Source organism: Bombus impatiens, unplaced genomic scaffold (assembly GCF_000188095.3).
Source record: "Bombus impatiens unplaced genomic scaffold, BIMP_2.2 scf_0099, whole genome shotgun sequence".
Classification (NCBI taxonomy): domain Eukaryota; kingdom Metazoa; phylum Arthropoda; class Insecta; order Hymenoptera; family Apidae; genus Bombus; species Bombus impatiens.
In genome coordinates this window covers 138801-166617 of record NT_176518.1, presented here as the reverse complement: position 1 = coordinate 166617, position 27817 = coordinate 138801, and the positions used below count along the sequence as shown (strand labels likewise).

General features: G+C 36.8%; 2 protein-coding genes and 1 long non-coding RNA gene across 6 annotated transcripts in view; 1 reads left to right on the top strand and 2 right to left on the bottom strand.

Annotated features, from left to right (window-relative positions):
• Nucleotides 1–7066, bottom strand: part of LOC112212035 — a 10642-nt gene extending 3576 nt beyond the window's left edge. For both annotated transcript variants that reach the window (XR_004460869.1, XR_004460868.1), the window contains exons 1-2: nt 6414–7066; nt 56–454 (exon numbers count right to left, since the gene is read on the bottom strand). This is a non-coding gene — a long non-coding RNA (uncharacterized LOC112212035). The remainder of the gene's footprint in view (nt 1–55; nt 455–6413) is intronic.
• The window catches only part of LOC100741655 (wiskott-Aldrich syndrome protein family member 3), a 35760-nt gene extending 15882 nt beyond the window's left edge, over nt 1–19878 (top strand). For 2 of the 3 annotated variants that reach the window (XM_012394729.3, XM_012394728.3), the window contains exons 2-9: nt 12865–13196; nt 13430–13583; nt 14038–14152; nt 14435–14467; nt 15557–15852; nt 16063–16373; nt 16588–17016; nt 17257–19878. In XM_012394729.3, coding sequence (XP_012250152.1) covers nt 12923–13196; nt 13430–13583; nt 14038–14152; nt 14435–14467; nt 15557–15852; nt 16063–16373; nt 16588–17016; nt 17257–17438 — 1794 coding nt within the window. In that variant the 5' untranslated portion in view covers nt 12865–12922 and the 3' untranslated portion in view covers nt 17439–19878. The remainder of the gene's footprint in view (nt 1–12864; nt 13197–13429; nt 13584–14037; nt 14153–14434; nt 14468–15556; nt 15853–16062; nt 16374–16587; nt 17017–17256) is intronic. The other variant, XM_003486109.4, reaches the window with a different exon arrangement.
• Nucleotides 19879–24470: 4592 nt separating this feature from the next.
• The window catches only part of LOC100740207, a 70321-nt gene continuing 66974 nt past the window's right edge, over nt 24471–27817 (bottom strand). Inside the window, exon 12 of the mRNA XM_024364546.2 lies at nt 24471–27794. Coding sequence (XP_024220314.1) covers nt 26590–27794 — 1205 coding nt within the window. The 3' untranslated portion in view covers nt 24471–26589. The remainder of the gene's footprint in view (nt 27795–27817) is intronic.

Below are 27817 nucleotides of genomic sequence, written 5' to 3'. Positions count from 1 at the left end.
CGCGGAACCGAGCGGGGATCGGCTCGCGAGAAGATTAAATTTGTCGTGCACTTACATGTTCCAGTGTGTTGACGCGTTGCTGGTTAGTTGACGGTTGACGGTTGACGGTTGACGGTTGACGGTTGCTGGTTGCTGGTTTCTGTCGTTATACGAGAGAAGGACTGCGGACTAGTCTGATCGGCGTATCTGCGAGGTCGACGTCTCCGCACTCACCATGACGAATGTTACCCGATAGCTCGCACCACTGTCCGCCGGGATCCTTCCCCGTTTCGTTCCTGCCTTTCGGCTTTTTCATCCCATCATGCTGCTCGCCACTCGTCACTCCCCTTCTCACGCCTTTGACGTTACTCCGCACGTATGCTCGCTTTTCCTTTCCCGGCGCTCGCACTTTTTCGTCCACCGTTTCGCTTTTGGCTTCTTTGCCTCTCCTGTAAGTGATTCTGTTCACGGTTCACTGGAAAAGAATGAGCGGTTGGGTCGATGGTTGAGTGCAGTTTTGGTTTTATAAATATCGGACAAGGGTTGGGTAGGATCGGTCGAGAGGCCATGCACACTTGCGAAAAGTTAGGCATCATTAGGTGCTTAATCTACTAAAGACCAAGCAATGGTTTACAACGATATTACAGATGCCTTAATTTCTTTGAATTTTACAAAACCATAAAATCTATTGTATATAAAAGAAATAGCGATGAAAAAAATATGGAATTTCTGTGACTACAACGTTAAGAAACAGAAATCAGTAATACACATGTATTGATGAAAAAGTTGCCAATGCCCTACTGTTTAACGATATCGTAGTACAATACTTACGAAGACATTTATCAATCCTTTTTAATAGAGCTGGTGTTCTGTCTGGACAGCATGCCCGTAATACGTTGATGACCACGGCTTACCTGACAACACTGAAAAGGGGACAGAGTATTTACTCAACAAAGTTAAATATACTCATAGGTCGTTTGCACTTTTGCGTTATTTTGTAAGAAAGCAGGTCGTACGTATACGAATAACTGTTTATTAGCTCTGCTTATTTGAACCGAATTGAATTTTGCATTAAAACCTCCGTTGACAATAACGTTAACGCTATCATTTTTGTTTTATTACGGTAAAAGATATTTGAATATTAGTGGTTATTTCTAATTCTACTACCGTCTTCCAATTCTTATTTCAGTTTTTCAATAATTTAATTTTCGTTTCAATAAACGAAAACGATACCTACGTATTAACGTTTACTCCTCCATGTTTTTGCTAAATTTGAAAAATCTTTCAACGATAAAAAATTACGCTTTGCTCGAGCAGGATTAGATCAGTGAATTTTATGTTATCGCTTCTCGAGGCTAAAGCAAATTTTCTGTTATTAAAATACCGAAAGCGGAAACAACTATCTGTACCTGTTACGCTGTAGTGAGAGTTTTCTATCGGTATATTGCTTTGCCCGCGATATTATGTCAATACCAATATGAGTGAGTGCTTTTATGCGATCGTTATTGTATTGATTATCTGACGTCAAAACATGTAGGCATGTATGTTTATACATAGGCCTTATTCAAGTCCTTTTAGAAATATCGTGTATTATAACATACCATGACCTATATGCGGCATTTATTAAATGAATTTAACGTACGATAAATTTAGATATTGCTACCAGTCTGAAAGTAAATTCAATTCAAAATATTTTGTAAAAGAAGGAAACGTATGAGTTTAGTTTGACTCTTGTATCTCGTTTAAGTAAAAAATTTTGATAAAAATTAAACTACGAATAGTTAGACTCCTATCATATACAGATATATAGGACGGAACAACGGAAGTGTGCTATACCGCAATACGATGTATTACCGCAAATTATAATCACTTTTTATGTGATATTTTAGTTACTTAAAATATTATGATTCCACGGATATTTTAGAAACCTTAAATATTTCATTTCCACGGCACTTGTACGCTTCCAATAGAAAACTATCCCATCACTCAAAACCATCGAGTACGCGTTAAAGACCATTGACAAGGAAAAAAAAGAAAACGTGATTTATTTTTCCGTATAACGTTACTCGGAGCACATAACGACCAACTGTAGAGATCCAAAACCACATCAGCTCGGTGAACGAGATAGATACGTTTTTCCGTGTGTACCGAGGTGATAGCAAGGTTAACCAAACGATAACCGGTTGGTGACATTTGATCTTCTCGATTAACCGCGTCGATTTGGATAGGATACAGGTAACCACCTCCGCATTGGATTTTCTAGAAACGTGGGTTTTGCGTGCACGTTTGGTATACGTTATCCGAGGCAAACCGGAAACGTTCACGCACGAGTCAGGCTCGCTTAACCAAGGGATTAGTGAAGGTAGACGAAGTACAATCGCAGGGTCATGTTGGGGCTTCGAGCACTCGAATGCCTATCTTGCCTATGGTTAATTTTTTGGATACGAATCATTATAAGGGCGGAGTTCAACGTTTTGATAATGTTTTTGTAAAAGTTATAGAAATTCATTATTTCTTAATGCGTAAAATGTATGTTAACCCAAATAATGAATTAGACTCCATAGAATAGATTGAGAGTTTGATGTAGCGTGACATTTACGGAAGAAATTGAGTGTCTTCCAATACATTCGTGATCATGTGGGATTTTTCAGTGTTTAAATGAAAAGTACACACAGCAGCTTTCAGGGAAAACAAGAACTGAAGTCAATTTATCGATAGTCATTAGTCACTCCTTTGTAACAATCAAGAAGCAGGCTTTATGAAAATTGAAATATGAGCGTACAAGAAAAACTTGTTTTCGTTGACTGTAGATTCGATCGATAAGGGTGTTAGCAGAGTAGGCGAAATGTAAGGCACACGAAATAGGCTGACTCGATTCTGTCGAGCAGTAAAGCACGGTTTGGGTTGGCACATACAGTGACTCACGATCAGACGGGAAACCGTTTCACGCTTATTCGACCACCCGGTTCTCGATCCAATTTACCAACCAGTTTTACCAATATTGTAGCTGACAAACGGCACACCTCAAACGGTAAAGAAACACTTGCCTCCTTCGATACTCTATGGTCGTGATGTCTTTTTTATACGTGTTTTGAAGTCTACGGGAGGTTTAAAGGAACACCATTTAAAGAAACTTCGATTATTTGAATAGCACATAACGTTAACCAATACATAAAAATTAGCTTGCGTGAGATATTTTGTAAGCCATTCGAAATTTTCACGAATTGGAAAAGTGGTGTTTCTACATGAACAACGAAGAGTGCTGCAGGAACATTATGTTCTTTTATTTCTGCGTTACTCGAGTTTCTTATTCGACTCGTCATACCGTTCCTCTGTATATGTTGCTATTTATAAAACGGAGGCATAAACGCACGTGTAACATAATCGAATGATTTCTGTGTATGTCCATTGTGGGCGTGAGCAAGTACAGCAAACACAGACGAACAATTACTAGCCCTAGTGGGAGCCCTGAATGCGCGTATGACGTCATTCGCTCCCCTTTTATTGCAAGAGGGGTAGCTAGTCCCGTTATCGAGAGAACGAACGCATTACACCCCAATACCCGTTTCTACCAATTTAACGTATGCCGAGGGTGGACGAAAATATCTTTAGTCCTATTTCCTGCCCGTGAAAGCTGGACATTAATCGACTGAAAAATTGTATCGTTCTTGAATTATCGGTGAAATGGTTGTAGTTGATGTTAGCTTTAAAACTATGAATAAAGAAGTGTGCTATTAAAATTGAATTTCTTTTATTAGGATAATATTTTGTAACAAAATTGGTTCATTCTCTTGTTTATACACGTTTTATGTAATTGATCGCGTATAACAGCGACTCTTCAATTTTTGCAGTTTTTCAAAAACTATCTAGTAATAAATTTTTTATTAAGAAACTCTCCTATCTTTTAGTTCATAAACTCTAATTTATTAGCTGCTTATTTTGAACAGCATTCAAACTCCACACGAAAGTAATTAAACATCAATGGTATACGTACGACATTCTTAAAAGGTCATTTCACGGCGGATTATAATTAAAGAGCTGTTGCAGCAGGAAAAAATTTCAACGAGTGACCTATACTCATGTATACAGTAATTAATGCTTAGGAACGAATATTTAGTAGCAGCAAAGTTCACCTGACATTAGTGTGACGTTATCCTATATAACACCATGTGCCATGGGAGTCAGGTATCCATGTGTCTTTACTCTTTTTAATTTTATTTTATTTACTTATCATTGAATTATCCTATTTTTAAATATATTGGAGCTCGTTTTTCCTTACAGAGGAACTATATAAGCAACTTACGTTTAGTAAGATACAAACATCTGTTTCACGTACTTATTAATTAAATTAAAAAGAAGGAATTTTAAAAAAGTAAATGTAATTTCGTGTTCGTCGAGAAGTCACGTACTGCTTGAGCGTTCAATTCAATTAAGTTTTCGTTTGGTAATGGAGTAAATACCGCTAATGAGAACCTGCTGTTCTCAAGGGCAGCCATGCACTTCAAACATCTTCTTGGTGCACTAACCCGAGTACAGATGTTTCTGCGAGGTGACTTTCACTTAGCGTAAGCATAGGAGTCCAAGATAATGAACTTGCAACGTGAAGAGTGAAAGATCATCGGTATAACGGAATTGTTTGTTAGCGTGGTCCTCATAGTTTTTCAAAATTCAAATATTTGACTTTCAGTTCAAGATCTGTGCAATAAATAGCTCTCCCTTCGAAATTATTTGCTGCTAAAAAATGTTTTCTGGCAACAGAAAACATTTAAGTAGGTAGAGAAGGGAAAAGTTGATTCAGAAAATATAAAAACCAAAGATAAATTATAATAGAAATGAACTATAACTAAATACCGTTGCATTTCTCTTTTCATCTTTATTTTCGAAGAAGGAAAAATTGCGATAAATTGTAGTTTCAGTTTTTACAGGAAAATAAAAATTTTGTTACGAATGATTAAAAAGTAAGTCTTGCTTTATATTATAAGAAGAAACAGGAAGTTTTGACGATCCTTTCATCTTCGCGGGAATATACATACAAGTGCAATGTGTGAATACTTCATTGAACGATCTGCACGTCGCTCTTCTGACGCATAATGATCAGTATAATTTATTCAACCTGTCGTTGGTAACCTCAACGACTCATATCCTTCCTTTATTGGTGACCCGAATATAACGAGAAACTACCTTCATGTAGTTCATCGACATGCACAATAATAATACGATGGCGCTAATATTATCTATACTATATTTCTATATAACATGGGAATGGTTGCTTTTTATTGGATAGATTTTCTTTCGTTGCATAAAATTTATTTTTATGTAAAGTGGACAAATACCTTGTTCACAAGTTTTAAACATAAGTATTCTTAAATATGTGATTATTCATCGTTAGTACATTTATTAGATCATAAACTTAATAAATTTAACGATACGATTCTGTTTAATTCCTATTTTGCAATTAAACATAGCAAGCGTACAATATATATACAGTGCGGCAGTTTTGATCAAGGTGGATTACTTTACTGGATAATTTGGTGTAACCTACTTTCCCTTATATAACATTTCTTGGATGCTATTGATGAATAGAATTTTGAAATTGGTTCGTGTATAGTTGGCATTACGGATCTTTTCAATTATTGTAGTTTTCATGCTCGAAGAAAAGCAAATAGCTTTCTTTCTTAAGAACGTAGTCATTATTTACTCGTTATCGTTAGTATACAAATATAAAATAATTTCAGTTCTTAATAATAGGTAGTTTTTTTTCATATAATTTACAATATATTTTGCATTACGAAGTATTGTAAACAGCACCTATTAATATTCTGCAGATCCATGTCTTCCATGGTAAGAAGAAACCTTTCGTTGCCTGGTCGCGTGACCAGTTACCACCGGAGAACATTATTTCGAACAAGCGCAAATAGCATCAGCACGTAGAGCTGTCAGTGCTAGGAATTGGGAACAGGCCTGGCGCACGTCATAATAAAGCTTTTTTCACACTTCTTACATCTTGCGAAAAGGTCACTGCTTGTAATATTGTTCGAAGCATCGTACAGATATCGACTGGGACCACTGTAATACAGGAAAAGTAGAAAAAAGAGGAAAACAAATGAAATATAGAACGCACTACATGAAATTACTTCACGAATTTATTCAAACATTAATAAAAATATCAAGCAAATGAGAAACACATTGTCTATAAACGTATTCTTTTTAAGCGTAAATCTGTTTAGAAGATCAACATCAAGTTGCTTGTTGCAGAATTATTTTAGTTATTTCGTTTCAAGGAATGAAATATTTCAGATATTATCACGAAAAGGTATATAATTTCTGAAGTCACTAGTACGGTATACAGCTCGTAAATGTGTCTGACGAAATGTTAGTAGATAGTAGTCACGCGCCGAGGGACTTCTGTAAACGTCAGAAATGTGTTATCTTACCCTGATCACGGTAGAGCAACACTATCGACAAACAAGGTGGATCGTCGGCACGTTAACGCCAAGAAAAGCGGATCTGCTTTTCGTCCACTATCGCCTTTCGTATATACACGGTCACCACTGCAACGTGAAATATTTAACGAACGGGAAATTTAGGTCGTACAACTGCATCAACTTGCGAACGAACTACTTGACCATTGCTACTCTCCAGGATGCAATGTTCCGCTAGTTAATCCCATTGTCTTCGAATGTTTCTGATCATGAATTGAAATTTTTAGTGTACTGTTACATCGAATAATCGAGCACGAATAGTCGTTAAATCTTCCTGGGAAATCGAACGATAACATAATGTAATCGATGCGTAACGAGGGACGAGAAGATGCGTCCGGTAAATCGGCGTCATAGGCAACAAAGAGTTTATGCTAATAAGTAACGTGCAGCGATTTTGCAATATCAGTCAGCCAACACGCGTGCCTCGAATCGAATTCACGAGGATATCGTTGGTGCATATGCGCACACACGTTTGAAGTTCCTCGCTTCCCCGCTTCGACTGGCATTCCTCAAGCTTCTGTCGTGTCACCTTCTTCCTCGAATAATTGAGTCGCGCTGCTATTTGTCGTATACCCAACCGTCGCCGAGCGAGCAAACACCTTGTGAAACCCTCTCACAAACGGATTCGAGGCGTCCCAATACGTCGCCCCGTTACTTATCTTCACTATGAAATTTTGCTTTCTCGATATGTTTGATATGTTCGATATGTGGACTAGCTTCGCGAATTTCGTAAATGAGAAGAAGGTTGAGATATCGGGGAAATACGAGTTGGTTTGTGTATATGTATAATTCGTTGCTTTTTTGAAGTTTGGAATTAGCGGGAAGATAAGATACATTAAATAATATGATATTTGATCTAAAATATTCTTTGCTACAGTCAACAGGGAAGGTGAATTATTTTAGATAACAATATTTATCGACTCATCATGAATACCTAGTGTATCAGACACTGTTCAAGTACACACCCATACTGATCGTCAATAATCGTAACGGTATATCCAGGACGGTAAATCCATTGCCGATCGATATGAGCGGATGTACAATGTGCATAGACGAATGCGAACTGCAGAAGCGAGAGTGCGCTCGCAAGAGCATTACATCGCCGTTGTGTCGAAAACGAGCGCATTTACAATACGTATGTACTCTTTTGCACGCGTGTCTGTTCAAGCATATGGACAGCATGTGCAGGTTTGCTTTTCGTATGAACACACGTGCGAGCCAGAATGGATCGGACCAAGCGTGGACGCGATTATTCGACGAACGAGTCGTCACCACTTGCTAATGCGCGTTAAGTAAATTAGAATGAAGTTCGCAGTTATTGCTTGCGGTTGCCTCGTCGATGTTGACGGGTTAATGGGATGTTGCTCGTTCGACGTTCTGTGAAATGTTACCCTGCTGTACGAGTTGGCTTTACGTCGCAATACTATTTACGCATGGTATTTTTAGAATGTAAAGTAGCATCGTGTGTATTTTAAGTTTTATTCGTGTATCTAATACGATAAAGCAAGTAATCTCATTAACTTTTCGAATAGACCACGTGCAATCATTTTTCGTAATATTAATTCTACGAACAGAACCGATCGATTTAATGATATTATTCGTATACTAAAGATTATAAAGACAAAATCAGCGATAAGTTTGGAATTTATTTCCAGATTGAAGAGGTCTGTACTTATCATGACTGTTAATGTCAGAGATAAGTTGCGTACACAATGATGCAAACGTAAAAGTGTGACTATGCAACTTGATGGAAAATTTTCGATATTCTCGTCCTCTTAAATCATTTAGAAACATAATCCTTCGATACTTTATTCGCCAAATCAATGTTGATTAACGTGTTTCGCAAAGTAACCGGGGGAAAAAGATGAATTCTCTGTACCCAGTACTCTGACTAAAGAGAAGTGTAGTAGCTTAGACGAGCGTAATAGCGACCTTTAAAAGTTGCTCGATTTACGCAAGACGATCACGAGTACTGGTTCAAAGCTTCATTCAGCGGTCGTTGAATGAACAGATCTTCATACTATGACGAATAAAAAGATCCCCTAACTTAACAATGTTTTATTTACACGAGATAGGATAGAAAGGGAACAATGTTTCATGAAATGGATAAGTCAAAAATATAGAACAAAATTTCTGAAAATGTGACTTCATGTCTGCTAAAAATTGAGACTATAATTTAAATTTGTAAAGTATAATAGAAATTAACTTCAGATTACGTTCTTTAAGTCATTTTCAATTCAATTCTGTTTTCCTATGGTTAACAAATTTCGTAAATTTACGTATAATAGATACTATCGCAGATACTATCGTCATGTATATATTATTGAAATCCCTTAATAAATTTCAAACAGGAAAAAGTAAAAAAGCCAAGTAACATAATGTTGACTTCGCTTATCGTATTACAGTAATTTACCACAAACTTTATGCAAATAATTCACTTTCTTCGACCACTGTGCTACCACGAAACGCACTATGTTTCAGTGTTTTGAAGCGGGAAATTCTACAGAATCAGCCGTGACAGAGTCGTTAGGCAATTACCCGTGGAATCTTTAATGGCGCGTTTCCCGCAGTGGTATACTCGTTATATGTGGATCGATGAGAACGTGATTCGTTTTCGACGGAAAACGTCGCCGTACGATGTATCGGTCGTTGCTGGTAACGGTGCTGGTGTCGTCCCGCTCTCGCCTAAGCTCGTGCTGAATCAGTAAATCACTACTTGGCATCGAATGCGTAGGAGCGTGTATAAAGTGTAGATCTACAGGGCTGGAAGGTTGAATGGGGTTTAGGTGTACATGGTGACTCATGTTATGCTCGTATAATCTAGCATAGTCTATTCCGTTGGAATCGTTGTTCCATTGTGTTCCGGATTTTAGTGTAATGTTCGACGATCTGACTAGAAAGAAGAACACGTTTATAGGATTAATGGATTGGTAATATACACAATGAAGATTATGATACTATGTTATTGCTTCATAGAATAACGAGGTCGATAAACAGAGCATGGTCAGAAGAAGTTTAAAAGTTGATTTGCCAGGACAGAAATTCTTACCGCGATACAAAACACAAAACGCGAAACAGGTAAATTGTTGGTTTTCAACGGTAGATTGAAACGATAAATGGTGGTAATACGGCGAATATTTCAACTCATACAAGCTCATTGCCGAGCGAAGGAAACCATGGTTACCATTGCAGGGAATTTATTTACTTTGCTGGTACAACAGCATTGGATGAGACTTCTCTTAGATGGAAATCGGGGAAACGTATGATTTAATATGTACGTTGCAAGCGAGCAGGCTCGCATGGGTGGGTGGATCGATGAACGTTAAAATCTCGAGATTAATCTGCGGACTAGTGAAAAACGGATAAGGCGGAGTAAGAACTGGTTTCTTTGCGATGTAATTATAACGTATTCGCGATAACGCATAGATATATTCTTTGTTTCAACCTGTTCATGCAATTGCAATATTTAATATCGCATAATATTTAATTAGCATTTTGTACGCTTTTTTTTATCGCGATTTAGATAATCTAGATGAAAGGAAAGGTTTTTTTCATTAAACGTCTATTAATTTAAAACCTCACACCACGAAGTTTACTCAGCTGTACGAGATATCTATTTACTATAGACAAAGAGTACACGAATTCTTTTTTATTTTAAATTTGCAGATATCAATTTTTTTAAAACTTACCCAAATTTAAGCAGCTTTCTCTTTCGATACGACGAGCTTATAAATAATTCGATGGATGTAATAAAGCTAAAGGAGTCATCTGTGAAATTTCTGCCTGTATCGCGACTAACCTTTATCCAACACATGAAGTCAAATGAACGTAACAGAAACCTCGAGCAGAAGAAATCATTGCAAGCGACTTTCTATTTCTTCACAGGAGATAATATACAATTGTACGGCGTAAATGTCGGCCCACATGTCGACACGACTTCTTTCGAAAGGTTTCATAAACCTTAGTAACGATACTTCGGTTGATCCGTTCGCACGAACGCTTACACTTTCCACGTCAAGTGGAAACGAGGATAATATACTACATGCAGGGTGCGTTAAAAAAAATGTAATGTTTTACAAAATACTCACGTAGGTACCGTGTCTTATTTATTTTATAATTAGACCTTCTCTCTCTATCACGAGCTACAAAAAAAGGCGCGTATTTAACCGCTTTAGATTAAAACTTAGATGAACGTGGATAAGCGAAAGTCCGCAGGGATAAAGGGATATCGTTAAAGCAACCTCGACGTTATGGTATTCCGTCTAACGTATCCGAGCAACGATCTCTAAAAACAAAAGGGATCAGAAAGCAAAAGAAGGGCTTGGCCAACCCTACATGCGCCACCCGAGGCTTTTATTCAGTTACACATTCATAAGTGATACAAAGAGTTAGTACAGGGACTTTTAACGAGGGGTGAATAAAACCGAGTTTTCCCGTGTCCCTCTTAATTAGAAGTAGGTACTTCGTAAAAGTACCATTGCAAAAATTAATGATTTCACTTGTCAGAAATATAGAATGTACCACAAGCAGAAGTATCCTTCAAAGTTGGAAGTCGGTTTGATTTGAGAAACAACGGTCATATCTTTTCCACAGCTAAACCAACATCCTGCGAATCTAGGTGTTAAACGTTTGGCTTATGCTTACTAAATTGCTAATTAGGAATCAATGGAAAAATAGCGGTACACCCATCGCCGTCCTCGTTTGGCCATGATCGTATCATTGACCCTGCCAGATACTTCAAAGCTGATTTAGACAGAATTTGAATTTTAAGAAATAAGAGGAACAAACACTACAAAATGCTAAAAGTGTTAAAACATCATTTGTTCGAAGCAATTTCTTGCCCGCCGCGTCATATCGGAAACAGCGCGTACGATGGAACATTTTTGCTTTCGATAACAGCCTCGTGTTTTCTATTAATCTCTTAATCACATGTTATAGCGAAAGAAAAAAGGAAGCGGGCGTTCTATCTCTGAGATGTCTGTTGTACGCTAACGTGTTGTCTAATACGTTATTTACGCAGTGAGTTTCTCACCGTTTCTGGTACAGTTCGCGCGGAGGGCTAATACCCCTTACGCACGACCAGTCCGTAGCTGCTAATTATCGTCGCGTGTTGACCCTGAGAGAGTTGCAGCGAACGATAAGAGGCAACAACCGGGGCAAGTTAATCGGGGCCAATGGGATAGCGAAGAGGGGAACACGCGAGGAAAGGAAAGGAGTCAAGGCGAGGCTGCAGTCGTTGCACTCGTTAGAATTTGTTCAGTCGATTGGAAGGTACATATACCGGTCACGAGACTACTACGTCGAGAGATTGGTACACTTCAATTGGATGATTTGGACATGATTCGAAAAATGCGACGATACGTTGATTCGCAAGATTGACGTATAAAATGTTTACAAATTTCTTAAAAGAATGTCTGCCACATATTCGGCAAAAATCCACGTGTACAACTATAATTTTTGTACCCACAGTTTAGTAATTGTATACACAACAAACAAAACATGGTTCACGATAGCGAAGTAAACACATCTCGTGGTCAGCTGGGAACGGGAACGACTTCCTGCAATAACAATTCCATTACTCATCCAACTCATGATAAATGTCTCTTTCGATCGTTTGTAACGATCTGCTCGTACGTCGTCTTCCTCCTAAAAAGGAGAAGAAGAAGAAGAAGAAGAAGAAGAAGAAACGAAGAAAAAGCAAAAGGAGGAAAAAGGAAACGGAATTTTCGTACACCGTTCACTCGGTATTTCCGCGTCGTCTCGGTCAAGGGTAATTTGACGCGAAATTAACGACTTTGACCGTAACGTTTACACGAAAATATCACCGGTGCACACAGTATGCTTAATTACGAACTTTCCGACAAGATTTCAGAATCATTAGCATTTCAATTAACTCGTGTTTCAATTAATCGAAGCACGTTCCGTGGCCGATATCGGCGTCGTTCGATCGGTGTCCGGGTTTGCAAAATGAAAAGACCAAGTTGGGCGAGCACGTTAGATGGGTTGCACTAATGTGCAACCCCAGAAAGATCGAATATTCATTCCGCTAACGACTTTCGATACCTGTAGAGAGGATGTGTTCGCGCGCAAAGAGCGTCGAGTGTCGTCTTTGCACTCGAGCCTACTCCGTTGCAAATTACTTCCCGGCTCGTTCCATCTGTTCCACGAATCGAAACCACGATCATCCGCGCGTTTCTTCCTGACGCGATACAAACATTTGTGCTCCTTCAATGAATCAAAGAATCTATCGACTACGTTGTTATATCTTTACTAGTTCTAAATCGAATACTACGATTTTGGATAGGAAACATGAAAGGAGGAATATCTTTGTTTGCGTCAACTATAAATAATCTCAAGTTAATTAACAGATATACATAGTTATTGAAATGTGTGATTGTTGCAGGTCTCTAGAAAGCGGTGAGTGATCTTTGAAGGGAAGGTAAAAGGCAAGTGGAAAGAAAATGCCGCTTCCAAAGCGACTAGTGGAGCCGGTGCTCGTCGCACGCGGTACTATTCCCGAGAATTTTCCTCTGCCCTCGGAGTTAGAGGCTGTAACGAATGGCACGCTGGCCAACACGATCAGGCAATTGTCTAGTCTGTCCAGGCACGCCGAGGATCTGTTTGGTGAGCTCGCGAGGGAAGCTCATGGATTGAGCGATAGGGCCAACTCCTTGCAAGCCAGGATAGATCGATTAGCTGTGAAAGTTACTCAGCTTGACAGTAACGTCGAGGAAGGTTCGTTAATTATCTAATTAATTAGGCAGTCTATGATTAATCCTTTAACACCGTATTAGGAACGACGTGATCCAAGCATAGACTAAGATACATTTACATAGATATATCTCTTTTTTCTTTAAAAAACGCGGTGTATTGGCATGTTGTTAAAAAAAAAATAGTGTAAGAAATTTATTATTGCGTATTTGTTGTAAATTTGCAAAATGCATTATCGTTATATTTTTTCGTTCCAGTCTCGTTACAAGATATACACATGAGGAAAGCGTTTAAGAGTTCAGTGGTGTTCGACCAACAAGTTGTTTCCAGGGACACCATGCCAACGGCGATGTTAGAAACTTATCATCAATGTGACACACCACCACCTCTTGATAAACTTAATGTTTATAGGTACTTTAGTCTTTTTAATTATATTAATATACAATTAGAATTTGAAGTAATTTTTATTAAACACAATTTCCAGAATTATTTGAGATCCAATTTGAAGTTTATTAAGTTTAATTCAAAATATTAGAAAGTATTAAAATATAAAAGCTCCCCAAAAAACATTAAAAACTCCTATTATCTCCTTATAGGAAGAAAAATGTATTGTTATTGCTAAGAAAGATATCTGATTATCTTGTTTATTTAGGGAAACAAAACTAATTGGTTATCTTATCTAGCAGGTACCGTGTAAGTAGAAAAAATACAGAACACTTTGAAATGTGCGCAAAAAATTTACCTCTTACGATATTACAGCTTCAGATTCTTGTGTAAAATATTAGTTTGTCAAATAACGCAAAAGTAATTTGTACAGTAGATAAAAGATAAAATACAAACGAATAAAATTCTTTGTCGATTTTAGGGAGGACGGTAAGGATGGACTGAAATTTTACACAGATCCGAATTATTTCTTCGATCTCTGGAGTCAGGAAATGCTGAAGGATACGGAAAAGAAGTTACACGATCGAGGGAAAAAGGTAAGAAAATTTTTGTCTCCTTTCCACTTTGTTATCTACACGTGCACCTCGATCTTCTCCTTTATTTTTCTTTTTTTTTGTTCTTAGACACAAGATGAGATTGTTCTTGAATTATGTTATTCTTTTAGTACTTATGGAAAATATAAGCAAGATATATTATGTACATGTGATTAACTAACACTTTTCGAGGTGCGCTGTAACACGATACAATAGTTATTTTTCTACTTTTATATGCTAACATACATGCGATTCTAACGATTGAAAATGTCCCCTTCGTTATAGACCGAGTCTGAATATGCCGAACCGTTCAGAGAGGCAAGTCGATGGTTTGGATCTTTGTAGTTTTTTATTACCCTTATCCAGTTCTAATGAATTATCGATCGCCAACCACTCACTCATACATAATAAAGCTCACTTCTTTGTGGATTTTCATTAACCGACCTTTTTGCGCTGATAGAGATTGCGCTGATAGATGCTCGCTTTGAAAGTTTGTAGTTTACATTGCTAGGATTAGCCAATGACATTAAACCAAACACGTTCTGTAATGTTCGTCCTTGGCAAAGAATTTTTTATTGCGTAGACCGAATGATACGTTTGTTTCTTATGTGACTTTCTCTCTTATTTCTCTTTTCTTTAAATTCCAATATGAATTTTCGTTCTAAGTTTTCATTTCCATAACTTTCTTTTACATGCAAGTTTATTGGTTTAAAAACGACGTTCAATCTACGCAGAAGAATCCTTGTCTGGCACCCCTGTTTTTGTAAGACAAATTGTTTGTCAAAGTCGAATAGTTCGTTTCACAACCATGTCACTTTGTCGATCACTTTGTAATGTCATTTTGTGCCAGTCATGCAACTTTTGGATGTACTCAATAGAAGTCTGTCATTATCATTCATCCAGCCATCTTGTAATATCGATACGATGTCTCACGATCTCTGATCATTTCAGGATTATTTTTATTTTTGATTTGTCATATTTCACGTTGTAGGAAATAAAATCGTGGACACGTTAGAAGTAGCTTCTGAAACCTTCAATCGAAATGTATAAAAACATTCAATCTGAAATGTTTAATACAATATACAGTAAACTTTCTTTTATCTGCCTTCGCTTTAATCGATCATATTTTCTTGGATAGGCAACGAAGCTTCGTAAAGAAAATCACTAGTTTTATTTCCTACAAATCTTCTCATGTCCAGTGGTTGATCCTGTTTTTTCTAAAAATTCGAAACAAACTTGAAAGTATGCTAGTAGATTATAAAATATCTTCCATAACTTAAGCGTACAATAAAACAAATACTGGATCAAGCATTGAGTCATATTTGATTGATAAATTAAGCTTGTCTTGCACTTTTGCTGTTACTCTGCAATAAGGCAGCCATTTAATATAGAATTTTTACCGTACAGCCTCATAGGCCTCGGAACGAGGGTGGTGGTGGTGGCGGTGGCAGGCATAAGAAGCGTATAAGGCAACCGCATAATACGAGAGAAAGGCAAAGACAGTTAGCCGTTGGTCATGGCGAGTACATTATGCCAACGCAAGGTGTTCAATACAGAGCACCTCACAATATACCTGATGAATCGTTACTGGGAATGGTGATGACCGAACCACGGCCACCTAGGCCAAACAGCATTGAACTTAGACGAAGTTATCCACCGGAGGAGCAACATCTGTACAGTCCTCCTTCTTCCGATCATTATAGGTTCGTAATTTTCTACAATGATCGTGAAAAGCGTTTGATCGATGCAACAGTTTGTTTGTCTCCACACATGAAAATCTTTATCGAATGCTTTCTCTTGCTACTTATGATTTTGCTGTGTAGATCATACAATACTGAAATATTACAGCATTATTGAAAAGTGGGATTTCTATATTTCTGAAAATTGATCTTTTCTTCTCTTTTTGAAAACAGGGTGGCAAATTACGTGGCTCAGGGCTATGAAGACAACTTGTACGGCTCACATTATGGCACAGGTCAAGGGCAAGCGGGTAGCGAAACGTACCAGAGTCCTGGTGGTCAAAGTACTCCAAGCAGAAGTGGTAGATCACGACCATCGCAACCACCACCAGCTCCGCCAAGCAATACTTCTAGCAATTCGACACCTACTGTAGCCTCTGCTAACAATACTCCAACACGAGGAAGATCGATGAGTACTGGTAGAGATACCCTACCACCACCACCTCCGCCTCCTGGTGAAACCATGTCCTCTCCTCCTATGAATGGTAATTACGTTAATATTTATATGCAACGAGTATACCGTCACTTCGAAAAAGAGTCAAAATTTTGGAAGAGTATCTTCAAGTTTCATTTAATGGGTTTGAGGTTGAAATTAAATTTTAGATTGGAGACATTTAAACTTTCATTAGAGAGTACGAGATCCAAACATTTATTTTCATTAAGTTGTTAACTAATTATTTTATTAATTATTTATTTCAGGTTCAATACCGTCACATCTACTGAATAGGAACGGAAGTCGCTCGAATAGTCCGCTACCCAGTCATCACTCTACGCCTACTCCTCCAAATCATTCGACACAAATAGGAACAGATGAGACCGACCCTGCTCCGCAAGACTTGCCACCTCCACCTCCGACTCCTGATCCCACACCACCTAGACCTATTTCTCCACCGTGTAATATTCCACCTCCACCTCCACCACCTCCGCCACCGCCTGTTGTTAACGGACCATCGCCCCCTGTGCCATTGACCAATGGCGATATTGCTAAAATGATAGCAACTAACCCACCTAAGTTGAAACCCCTGAAACCTTTGAAGAACATCGTGGATGGACAATTGAGGAAGCCTGTTAATCCGAACATCCCCCTTGTCGATCCGCGGAATGATCTACTTAAAGCAATTAGAGATGGTAATTACCTTATTATCATTCGGATAATCAATATTAACTCATTATTACTTGTTCTATATGATAGATTTGTAATAGATATAATTTGTTCTAAATGCTAAATTTATTTAACTTTATTTTAGTTTACTTACAATCTTTCAGTAAAACTTTTACGATATAACGTTACACTTTGAATTTAAAAGGATTAAAGTCGATACAGTTTCTCTGAACATACCACGATTAAAAATCTATTTATTTTTCCAGGAATAAAATTACGTAAAGTAGAGAAGATTGAACAGAAGGAAGTGGAACGTGTGAACGCATTGAACGATGTCGCATCCATATTGGCACGACGCGTTGCTGTCGAGTTCAGCGACAGTGACTCAGCATCGGAGAGCGAATGCGATAGCGAGGGATGGGGCGAGCAGGAAACGAATCTCGCGTGACCCAGCTCACTTCCATCTACCGCAACTGCCTCCTAGAAAAATGGCTGACGATTCTTTCGTTTCGTTCATTTTCAACGAAAGTTCCAATTCTGTTGCTCGTCGCACAAGCAACACGCTTTGTTTGCGCATAGATGTCGAATAGAAATAACATGATCCGATGATTGATGTAATTGGTGTATAACGAAGAGGCACTGAATTTGAAAGTAGAAACAAAATCAGCGAATTTCGTTGCTCAAGAGAGCATACAAACGCGAATTATTATAAGTAATATCATTAAAAGTATAACTGTGTAGCACTATAACAGTGGTTATTTTTATTATACACCATTTTAGCACCTTTAACAAAAATATTTTCTTTTTTGTCACGAACAAATATTTAATAATTTTTTTTTGTATAAATTAAATAAAAAGAAATTTGTTTTCACGTTAATTACAAGCTCACTTTATAGCATGTATCTATCTGAAGACTATGATAGAAAGAAACATTTAGCTTTTCTCAGACGATTCTAGGAATCGTCAGCCAGAGATCTTTTATTTATTGAAGGAGAGTCTACAAAGTGCATGTAACAAGAGTTTAAGAGTTCGTGTAAATTTAGACTATTTTTGAGGAGCTATATAAAATACACTTTTCCTTTACATACAGACGCTTCCACTTTGTTTTACTGTTACAAATAAAAGTATGAAAGTTTACGAAATATATATAAATGCATGTTTTTTTCGATTCTCCGATTTTTAAGCAGAATTCAACGAACGTACAGCAGATTATCTCGAGTAGTATAAAGGACAGTGAGTAGGAAGAAGATACGCACATGAAACGATTTCCTATCATTGCTCGATGTCGATCATAGAGGAAGTGATTTCTTTCGGACACATTCCATGATAATATCAATACCATATAACGGAATAAATTTGAGTTTTCATTTCAGAGACCCGATCGTCCATGTTGCTACGACTATATGTGTAAGTCCTTACCTAAGACAAGCAACTGTTCTATATGTGTTATAATGCATTGCTCCTGAAGATGTGTATTGTACGTAAACTAAACCAAATTCAAAGCTAATACTTTTGTTCTCCTTTTCGTGTTTAAGCCTGTAAAATATCTGTATTTTAAATGTTTTTGTATGCTTGTCTACTAGATAGGTATATGTATGCGCGCTCTATCACAACGAGAGTAATAAACAGAAGTTTCCCAATTTTTTCTACGTTTTCAAATGATCTTCCATGTCGCGCCCACAATAAAAGCGATATCGCGAGGTATGAAATGTCCTTTTTATCAGCGAGGGGTCGAAACCAAAATACTCTATTTACTTGTAATATGTAAGGACAATGTAATTACCGAATGAGTGAGAGGATTCATATTTTTTAGCATTTAGCGGAAGAATATAATATACTAATGTTGCAATGAGGATTACAGTTGCCAATTTTAAGCGTAAAAGGGAAAAAATTATTGTGATTTATTTTGCATCGATGTTGGCGAAATATGATGACTATTGGTAAGATATGGTATATATGTATACATAAACATTACACACACATACACACACACACACACACATATATATATAGAGAGATCGTTAAGATTATTGTATAATCTTATACGCTCGAACGATAAGAAGTGTTCAGGAAATTTGTCTTTATTCTTCTAGTTTCCGAACGTTACCTAAATGTTTAAAGAGATAAGAGGAAGTCTTCGTTGTCTAAGAAAGACTGAAGTCAGGAGACGCCTCTTGTTAGTTGGTTAGTTGGTTGAATTAGCACTTTTTCTTTTATTATGTACGAAAGATGTTCGATTGACTCGAACCGCGCGAAAAGTAATTTATATTTACCAATAATTTTCGCTAGCTTTGAAAGAAGCAGCGTTTTATCTTGTATAAAGTGTGCGAGGTTTAGGAGCTAAAGTTGGATGGCTCCACAATAATGTAGCATACAATTCACCGGCAACGATACGTGTACATTCAAATGATTTTAAAATATAGTCAAAACGCCATTATATAATAGAAATAATAATAACAAAAATGATAATAATAATAATAATAGTATTAATAATGTAATGAACAGTCGATCAGTCTGTGCTATGTTTATACACCTCTCACACTCACACACACGCACGCACGCGCGCGCGCGCGCGCGCACACACACACACACACACACACACACACAAAGATAATATAATTCGCAATATAAATTTATTAAGCGTAAGACTATTAGCCGTAGGTATATACTTTTAACTACTTCGCCAACTACGACACAGTATTTATGGAGAATTGTTTTGTAACACGACGAAACGATGAGAAAGCGTTTCAGTTGTAAGCTTAAATATCGTGCAACTTTGTATGAATGTATATTATTATGTCGTCGATCGTGCTTTCCGCGATGATGTCGCGTACTACACTATTGCGAAGCTGTTGTACCTAAATAAGATGGTTATTCCAAAGCTTAAATAAGAGAATTATCTTTGTCTTTGTCTGAAAGGAGACATTGAAATCGTACTCTGTGTACCTCTTTTCTGTTGTTTCTACTTACAAATCTCGTAATCGCTCATCACTCTTTGAAATTTGTTTAAAGGTGCAAAGTAAAATGTTAAGCTCTTTATCTCCCCTTCTTGGTTATCGATGAAATAATAAATAACAAATTTCCAGTAACGATAAATAGAAACGTTAGTTTTGCGTATTCCAGACCCATTGCAATAAGAGTGATTTCATTCATCATGTATGATAAACAGTATGTGAAACAGAAATTCAACCACAATAACTTTATGACGATTAAAATTGTACGATGGTATTATTAATAATAATAAATTTGTAGCAAATCTGTACAGAGCCAAATAAATCAAAAACTTTGATAAATCATCGGAGAATCGTTTATTCTGTTGCTCGTTATCCACAATTAAACAGTAGTTAGCTTTTTAACAATGATCTCTCATACAAACTTTAGAAATAACTGTTACTTTTGTTCCCTGCTTGTCGCTGGATTCGAAGAACTGCATTTCACGTCGATTTTATTGTTTGTTAAAAAATGAAAATTTATTTTTCTCAACTAATAATAAGAGAGGGGGAAAGAGAAAGAGAGGGAGAAACATGGTTTTATTTATAAATTAAATCTTTATTTTTACAACACCAAAAACAACAATTGTTAAAAGACGAACTTATTGCTTAAAATTATGACATAAAAGATACACCTGAAAACATGTACATATTTGCAATCAATTAGACCTTACGATACTTTATCGATAAGTGAAATCATACGAATAGTCAAATATAATAAAAATCTCGTATCTATAAAGAATTATTAAAAAAACTTGAATTGCTATTTGGGTATATTCAAAAGTTACCACCGTAAGAATATGTAATTTTATTGATCCTCTATGTTTTAAAGTATTTGCTTTTATCAATTATATAAATGTAACAGTCATTATCACAAAATCTCGTAAAATATGAAGTGACGGGCAGGTATAATAAAATTAACATTTTATTTGGAAAATTGAGACATACGCAGATGCGAAAACAGTGGTAGGCATTAGTAGCACCGATAAATAGATGTTGAAACGATAACGTTACGTTTAGAGTGACTACACCCGAGCTACATACGTAATTGCTCGTTCAATCATTGAGCAGTCAGTTGCCAACGACAAGAAAAACGTATCATCGATTCGGATAAAAAGAAATTTCTCCAATTTCTCCCACGTTATTACATACTTGACCGCACCAGCTTTTCGATAAATATAGTTTGAAGCACTTTTTGTCACACTCGTTACATTTTCTTTTTTTTTTTTTCTTTTCTTTCTTTTGTTATAAAAGGCAAGGAATTGAATGAACAAGAGCGCTTCCTTGCCCCTGTCAATCATTACGACAATATATATAAATCGGTAAGGTTACATATAAATATGGATATCGATCAGCGAGTCAAAACTTCTAAAGATTTTTCATAAAATTATCGATCGTACAGATGCGATCACCGTCTCTCTCTTCCTTCTCTCTTGTCGTATAAATTAGATCATCCCTTTGTTACATAATATCAGAAGATCGTTGCGCACAGAACGCGATGAATAAGACAAATGTGCGTCTTCTACGATAAGTGATAAACAATAAGTTTAGAAATATACTAAATGTACGATCGAAATAATCGCATTCGTGGCATGTCGTAATACAGACAGGTAAAAGGAACTATCGAAAACTCAGCGGACTAACTTTCGTGGCATTAATACATTATCTTCATTTTTTATTAATTATACTACAAATCGATCGATTCATCGATTATTTGAAACTTTTTTCTCCTCTCTCGGTGCTAGCTAAAATAGTTTCACCGAATTGTTCGAAGTATCGTAAAATAACATATAAGTGTCATAATTCGTATAGTTGTTTATGACAATAAGAGAACAAAGTACAAACTATCGATTATCAAATTATTATTTTATGTTTGATTACATTTTAATCATAACGATTAATTTTGTACTACTTTATTTCTGTCATCTATGCTAACAGTATTCAGTCTGTTCAGAGATTATATCAACTTTCATCATCAATTTTCTTTTCATAATTTAAATGTTTTATTGTACGTACAAAGCGCCACCGTGTGTGTTAAAAACATGTATGATAAATACGACTTGTCTAATAGGATAAAATAATAATTACATCCAATTTCTTTTATAACTAAAATTAGGACTAAGTTAAGAGTTCATTAATTATTGCAAAAATATCTATTTACATTGTGAAACTTATAGAGTTTAAACAAATTAAGCTATAAACGATAATTAGAGCGATCTGTTTTAAATAATCTATTCTATATGAATAATTTAGTCGACTTATTAGTTAAGATGAAATTTTTAGGCATTTTAATTCGAATCGAAATGGCTAGATTTGTTGTTCGCCGAGGCAGTTCTCAGATAGGAGATTGCTCACTGTCACAGTTTCATTTAGTTACTATCGGTGAACTTTTATTTTCGAACAATTTAGCACAATTAAGGGAATACCAAGTACATAGATACTTAGGTATTCAGGGCAGCATTCCTCTCTGTTTATACCCTTCTTCGATCTAAGCACTTTAACAATTCTCCGCATCTGTTATTATGAAATATCACTTTAAGAAATTTACGTCATACAAGTTGCTGCTATTTAAACGAAATATTGGTCTGTGAAAATTATTCAAATTGAACTTGTTTTTGTATTGAAATATAGAGTAAAAATTGACACTCATCAGTCAACATCAAAGTCATAATGTTATACTATAAACAATAAATTAGAAAGTACAATACTTTCAGTCACTCTTCGAGGGAAGTTACTAATTCTAGTTCCTATTTATCTCATAAAAAAACATTTTATACAGCGTACAATATGTGAATAAATCTTTCTTTACCTATCAATATCTTTCTTCTAAACCTGATTCTTAAAAAACATTACTCGTTCCTTTTATTGCTATTTTTCAAATGTTGCTGTTAGTTATATATATAAATATATATGTATGTATATTTAGTAGTTTCATAAATATATATTGAATTTGTTACATGTACACGGTGAGCATATATTTCTATGAGTAGCTGTTATTGCATAATATGTAGTTACTATATTATACTTTATACAAGTACTCGAGAAAGAATTATATCTTATAAAAATGTGAATAGTTGACTCTTTATATCTTTGTTAAAGAAGATTTTTATTTGCAATTATTATTATTACTATTGAGGTGTGTCTTTTGATTTAATTAACGTGTCATGTGATTAATGATTTATATTAATGTTAAAATGAATGTATATATATATATATATATAAACTGATATATTATATTATAAATACGTAGCATCTACATTATTTCGACGAGAGTAATGTAAGTTTGAGATAGATATCTCGTGTGCTAAATATTAGCAGCGATTTATCAAAAGTAGAGTACCTAGTTGTCTCTTTTGCCATAAGGGATACGTGAAAATATATAAGGCAAGAGTTCAATAATTTTACAGTATACATATATCAAATATAACTTTTTCCAAATACTATTTATTTTCAATACAATCGGAATTACTAATATCTACTTAAGTGAAATCACGAAATAGGAAATTTTTTAAGCAATAAGGTTCAAACGTTATAAAATAGAATTTGCAATTATTGTACATTACACATATATTTGATTGTTAAATTATATAGCTACTATATTTTGCAGCACTAACAATACAATTTAAATGATAACTGCTTATTAAAAGACATAATAAATAAATTTTGCAAGTAAGAAATTCTAACTAGATAAACAACTGGATATACATATTTATACGTATACGTATCTATGACGTTATCGATGGATATAATTTGAAAAGATATTAATTTCACCGATTGTTTCAAGAGAAAAGTAGTTTTGAAAAAACTTACATTGTTATACGAAACAGTTCAACTTTAGTTTCTTACAAGAATAGTATCATTTCATTAAAGAGATAATTAGACGTTTCACTTCTAATCAAATATCATGTACTTAAATATTCGTTTGATCATTTTCTGGCAACTTGAATGAAATACGTTTCTTAAAACATACTCTGGTTGTTAATTACGCATATCTGAAAAGTAAAATAAAGCGATGTCCTTAACACAGGTAATCATAATCCAAAACAAAGCAAAATATGTGATATTTCATGATGATATTCTTCGAATGTAATAGATACTACATCAAATTGTAAAAATGATTTTTACAATTTATCTTTGTTAAAATGCGGTTTAGCTAGACGTGTAATATCTCTGAGATTTTATTACGCGCATTTGGAAATTCCTCTCACGATGATATTGCAAGAGATTCTATCATTGGCACTACAAATTACGTTTAGGATCCTTTTAATTTGAGATTATGGCCAGCAGAACAAACATTGATCCAGCCATCTCTAATTATTATCGTTGGCATATCTGTTGGAATTAATCACCAGAGTAATTTACAAGGGTTTCGTGTAAATTAATAGTTTCACCGATGAAATTAAAATTTCATCTCTAATCAAGATACATTCGACCATCGTGTATTCGTGACTTTAACGTTGGCACTATTATCGTTTCCCTTGACAGTCCGATTTTGTTACTCTGTTAAGTTTATTTGTCGCAAAAAGAATTTCACCGACGTTACGTGAAAATGTAGAAAATATGTAGGAAATTTCGTAAAAGTAAAATTGGTATCCCGATCTTATCTCGTCGAAAAGATAAAAACGCGAGTTTAGTATTAAACGGAGAGTTCGTCGATGCCACGAAGTTAGTCCATGAGATCAAGATTCTTAGAATGTTTCTTTCCTGCAGACGTTCATTCCTGTTGCCATCGTGATCCGCGCAGGTTACTTTCTTAATTCGAAAGATTATTAATTTATTACGGTCTACGCTTTGGCACAAAGATCGCGTCTGTGGAAACGGTACAGTAATTGGATTTGAGCTCGAGACGATTACTCGGTAGAAATTCTCTATTTTCAGGGACATCGGTCGCTAGTTAGGTTTTACAGACTTTTGAAACTTGGGATTTTTAGAGGATCTTCCACAAGGAGCTATTAAACTGCGAAAATCTCTTCCACAATCTACATTTGCCTTTTTTATATCGTCGATGCGTTCAGCTTGACTCGAGATCCATCAATTCGAAGAGCATCTTCTTGAATCACAATCGAGACAGTCTGACTGCACCGCGGAGAGAGATTTAATCTTTATATATAATATATATGATAAAATTCAAAAAATACAACTGTAACTACATTAAATCGAACGAAAGGACAACAAGATACTTCTCGTCATTACTTTCGAAAACGACGTGTCGAACGTAGAGCGTTTGAATAGCATCCTTTTTACAGATTAGACGAATAATTAGAATTCTCTAATTATAATGCAGCAAGATTTTACGTTAATTTTACGTTAATTTTACATTTTTTCGTGAAACCTGGATGGAAAAAGAAACAAATTTAAAGTTTTCCGAAGAATACAGTGGGTTATGCTACAACGAAGCTAAAATCGCTTTTATCGCTAAAAATCGTCGATATCACAACGAAATGCGTGCTTTTATCAAGGAATTTTCATACCTTAAACTTAAGCTAAGGAGATATTGCTGTTAATCCCTTTCAAATTCAAATGCACATATGTACATAAAAGTTGAATAAATTAATTTTATGCTATTTTTACGCTTTAATGCTTTTGTATTAGATTTCTCCTGTTTATATCGTTGTATTAAATGGTAATTATGCTTGAGACTGTGAGTTTGGAATGGACCGTTCCTAGATACGTGTACATACATATTTCAACGATGTATTATGCATGGATGCTAGAACGAATAAAAGCTATGAGAAACCAATTTCGGAATCAATAACGTTCGTTCCAGTATATCCCACTGTAGTTTGATATCGAAATATCGATAGGAACCGTTGTTCTATCAAGATCGCTCGTTGATTCGTTCGACAATCGATATAGTTGCTAATAAACATCTGACAGAATAACAACCAAATCGAGGAGATTTTTATTTTTTGATATATCGAAGCAATCAGAGATAGGTACTCTAAGATCCACGAATAAGATTCGCGAATGAAACTGATACATGTTGATTACAACACGCTCGTTAAGTGTCCACGGAAATGAATGTTCGTCGATCTACGATAAGTAATCGAGCAGACATCGTATGGAAATTACGATATATAGTCCCTGATCTTCGAAATGACGCGTAAACTAACATCTCCAACGATTGTAACGCGTACCCGACGAGCTTTAATCAGAAACTATAAATACACAATTAGATCTATCTGAAAAACTGAATCAAGGCGAGAGTGTTTGGCAACGTATAGTCTAATTTTTTCTACGTTATTTTGTTCGTTGCTTCACACGAAATGTCGTGGAATATCAAGCACCTCGACGTGTCCTCGATTTGGTAAATCATCTTCTCCCGAAAGACCATCCTAATCGGCATCTTTTCACGAAAGACGATTTACTTTCATTCAATTTCCTATCGAATTCCACGAGCTTCCTTCAGCTATTTCTCTCACAGTTTCGCGACTGCTACGTGTATTTTCCTTTCATCGAAGGGTATAAACTCGAAGACGAAGCTCGAAATATTCCTCGCGTCTTGCACGCACGTCTATCGTAGCCTGCAAAAGATCATTCCTACTAATTTAGTAAAAAAAAAAAAAAAAAAATCGCACAAGCGAGTACTTAAGAGCTTCTATTCGGCGTTCATTCCTCCTCGACGCTAATGTCAACGGTTCTAACTCTAGAGGAATCTGTGGGAAGCAGCTGAAGGCGCTCAGGTTCTACACCGAGCATGATGATGCACATGAAACTTTTACCAGATGCCTGGTCTCTCGGATAGATGGTAACCGGAGCGAACTTATCCACGGTACCATCCACGTAGGCACGGAGCTTCCTGTAAACCTGCGGAAAGTGCCTCCGGAGTGACACGCCCCTTAGTTTCAGTTGTCTCTGGATGTTGGTGAAACTGATTTCTCGGATTTTCCTAGGTGTGTTCTGGCCGTTATTGCCTGGCAGCGAGGTAAGCACCAGCATCTCCGGGGACTCCATCTCTCGGGTGATGTTGCAGGGAGACGTGGACTGTTGCCTACCCTGCGGCGAGGCGGATGACGAAGACGTGTGATGCCTGTTTGCAGAGTCTAAGTGGATTTTCGCGCATCTGGATACCAACTGTCGTTCCCATTTTACCGCTCCACTGGTTGGCACCTCGCTGACCACGCAAACGGCCACATACAACACCAGCCTCGTATCCGGATTGTACGACTTGCAGAGTCTGATCACCTCGGCGTACAGTTCCGCTCCCATCTCTCTGGCCAGCAAATCCGACCATCGCACGTACGTGGGTTCACCTAAGTCGACGAAACCGTTTGCGATGAATTTCTCCGCCGCTTCCGGACTCGAGAAGAAACACTTGACGGCTCCACGGCCGTGGAACGCGTAGCCACGCTTGGCCAACGCCGAGATGTGTTTCAGCGTGATGGGATCCTCCTTGGCGGAGGATAACACCTGTTTGCAGAGGCTTCCGGCTCGGGAGTGCAAGCAGGTTCTCCGATGACGCTGCCAGTGCGCTCTTCTACACTCCCTCGAGCAATACAGGCAGGTACAATTGTGACAGCTTTTGTAGGTCTTCCTCGCCTCGGCCAAGGTGGCCGAGTTACTGCACTTGTTATTTCGGCAACGAATGATTTTCTCCGCAGCGTTGCCAGCCACCAGGCCATTCGCCTCCTGATTGTTGTCAAAGGAAACTCTTCGGTGACTCAAGGGTACGCCTCTCGACTGTGCCGCAGCCGTTTTCGAGGGCATCGTGTCGCTACCCTCGCTCTTTCGTCGCACGAGCTCACCCACGTAATACGAGGCACGCTCCTCGGAGGCTCCTTGCAGCTGCACGTCCATCACGCTCTTAGCGGACTCTGTGACATTCGCCAATCGTTTC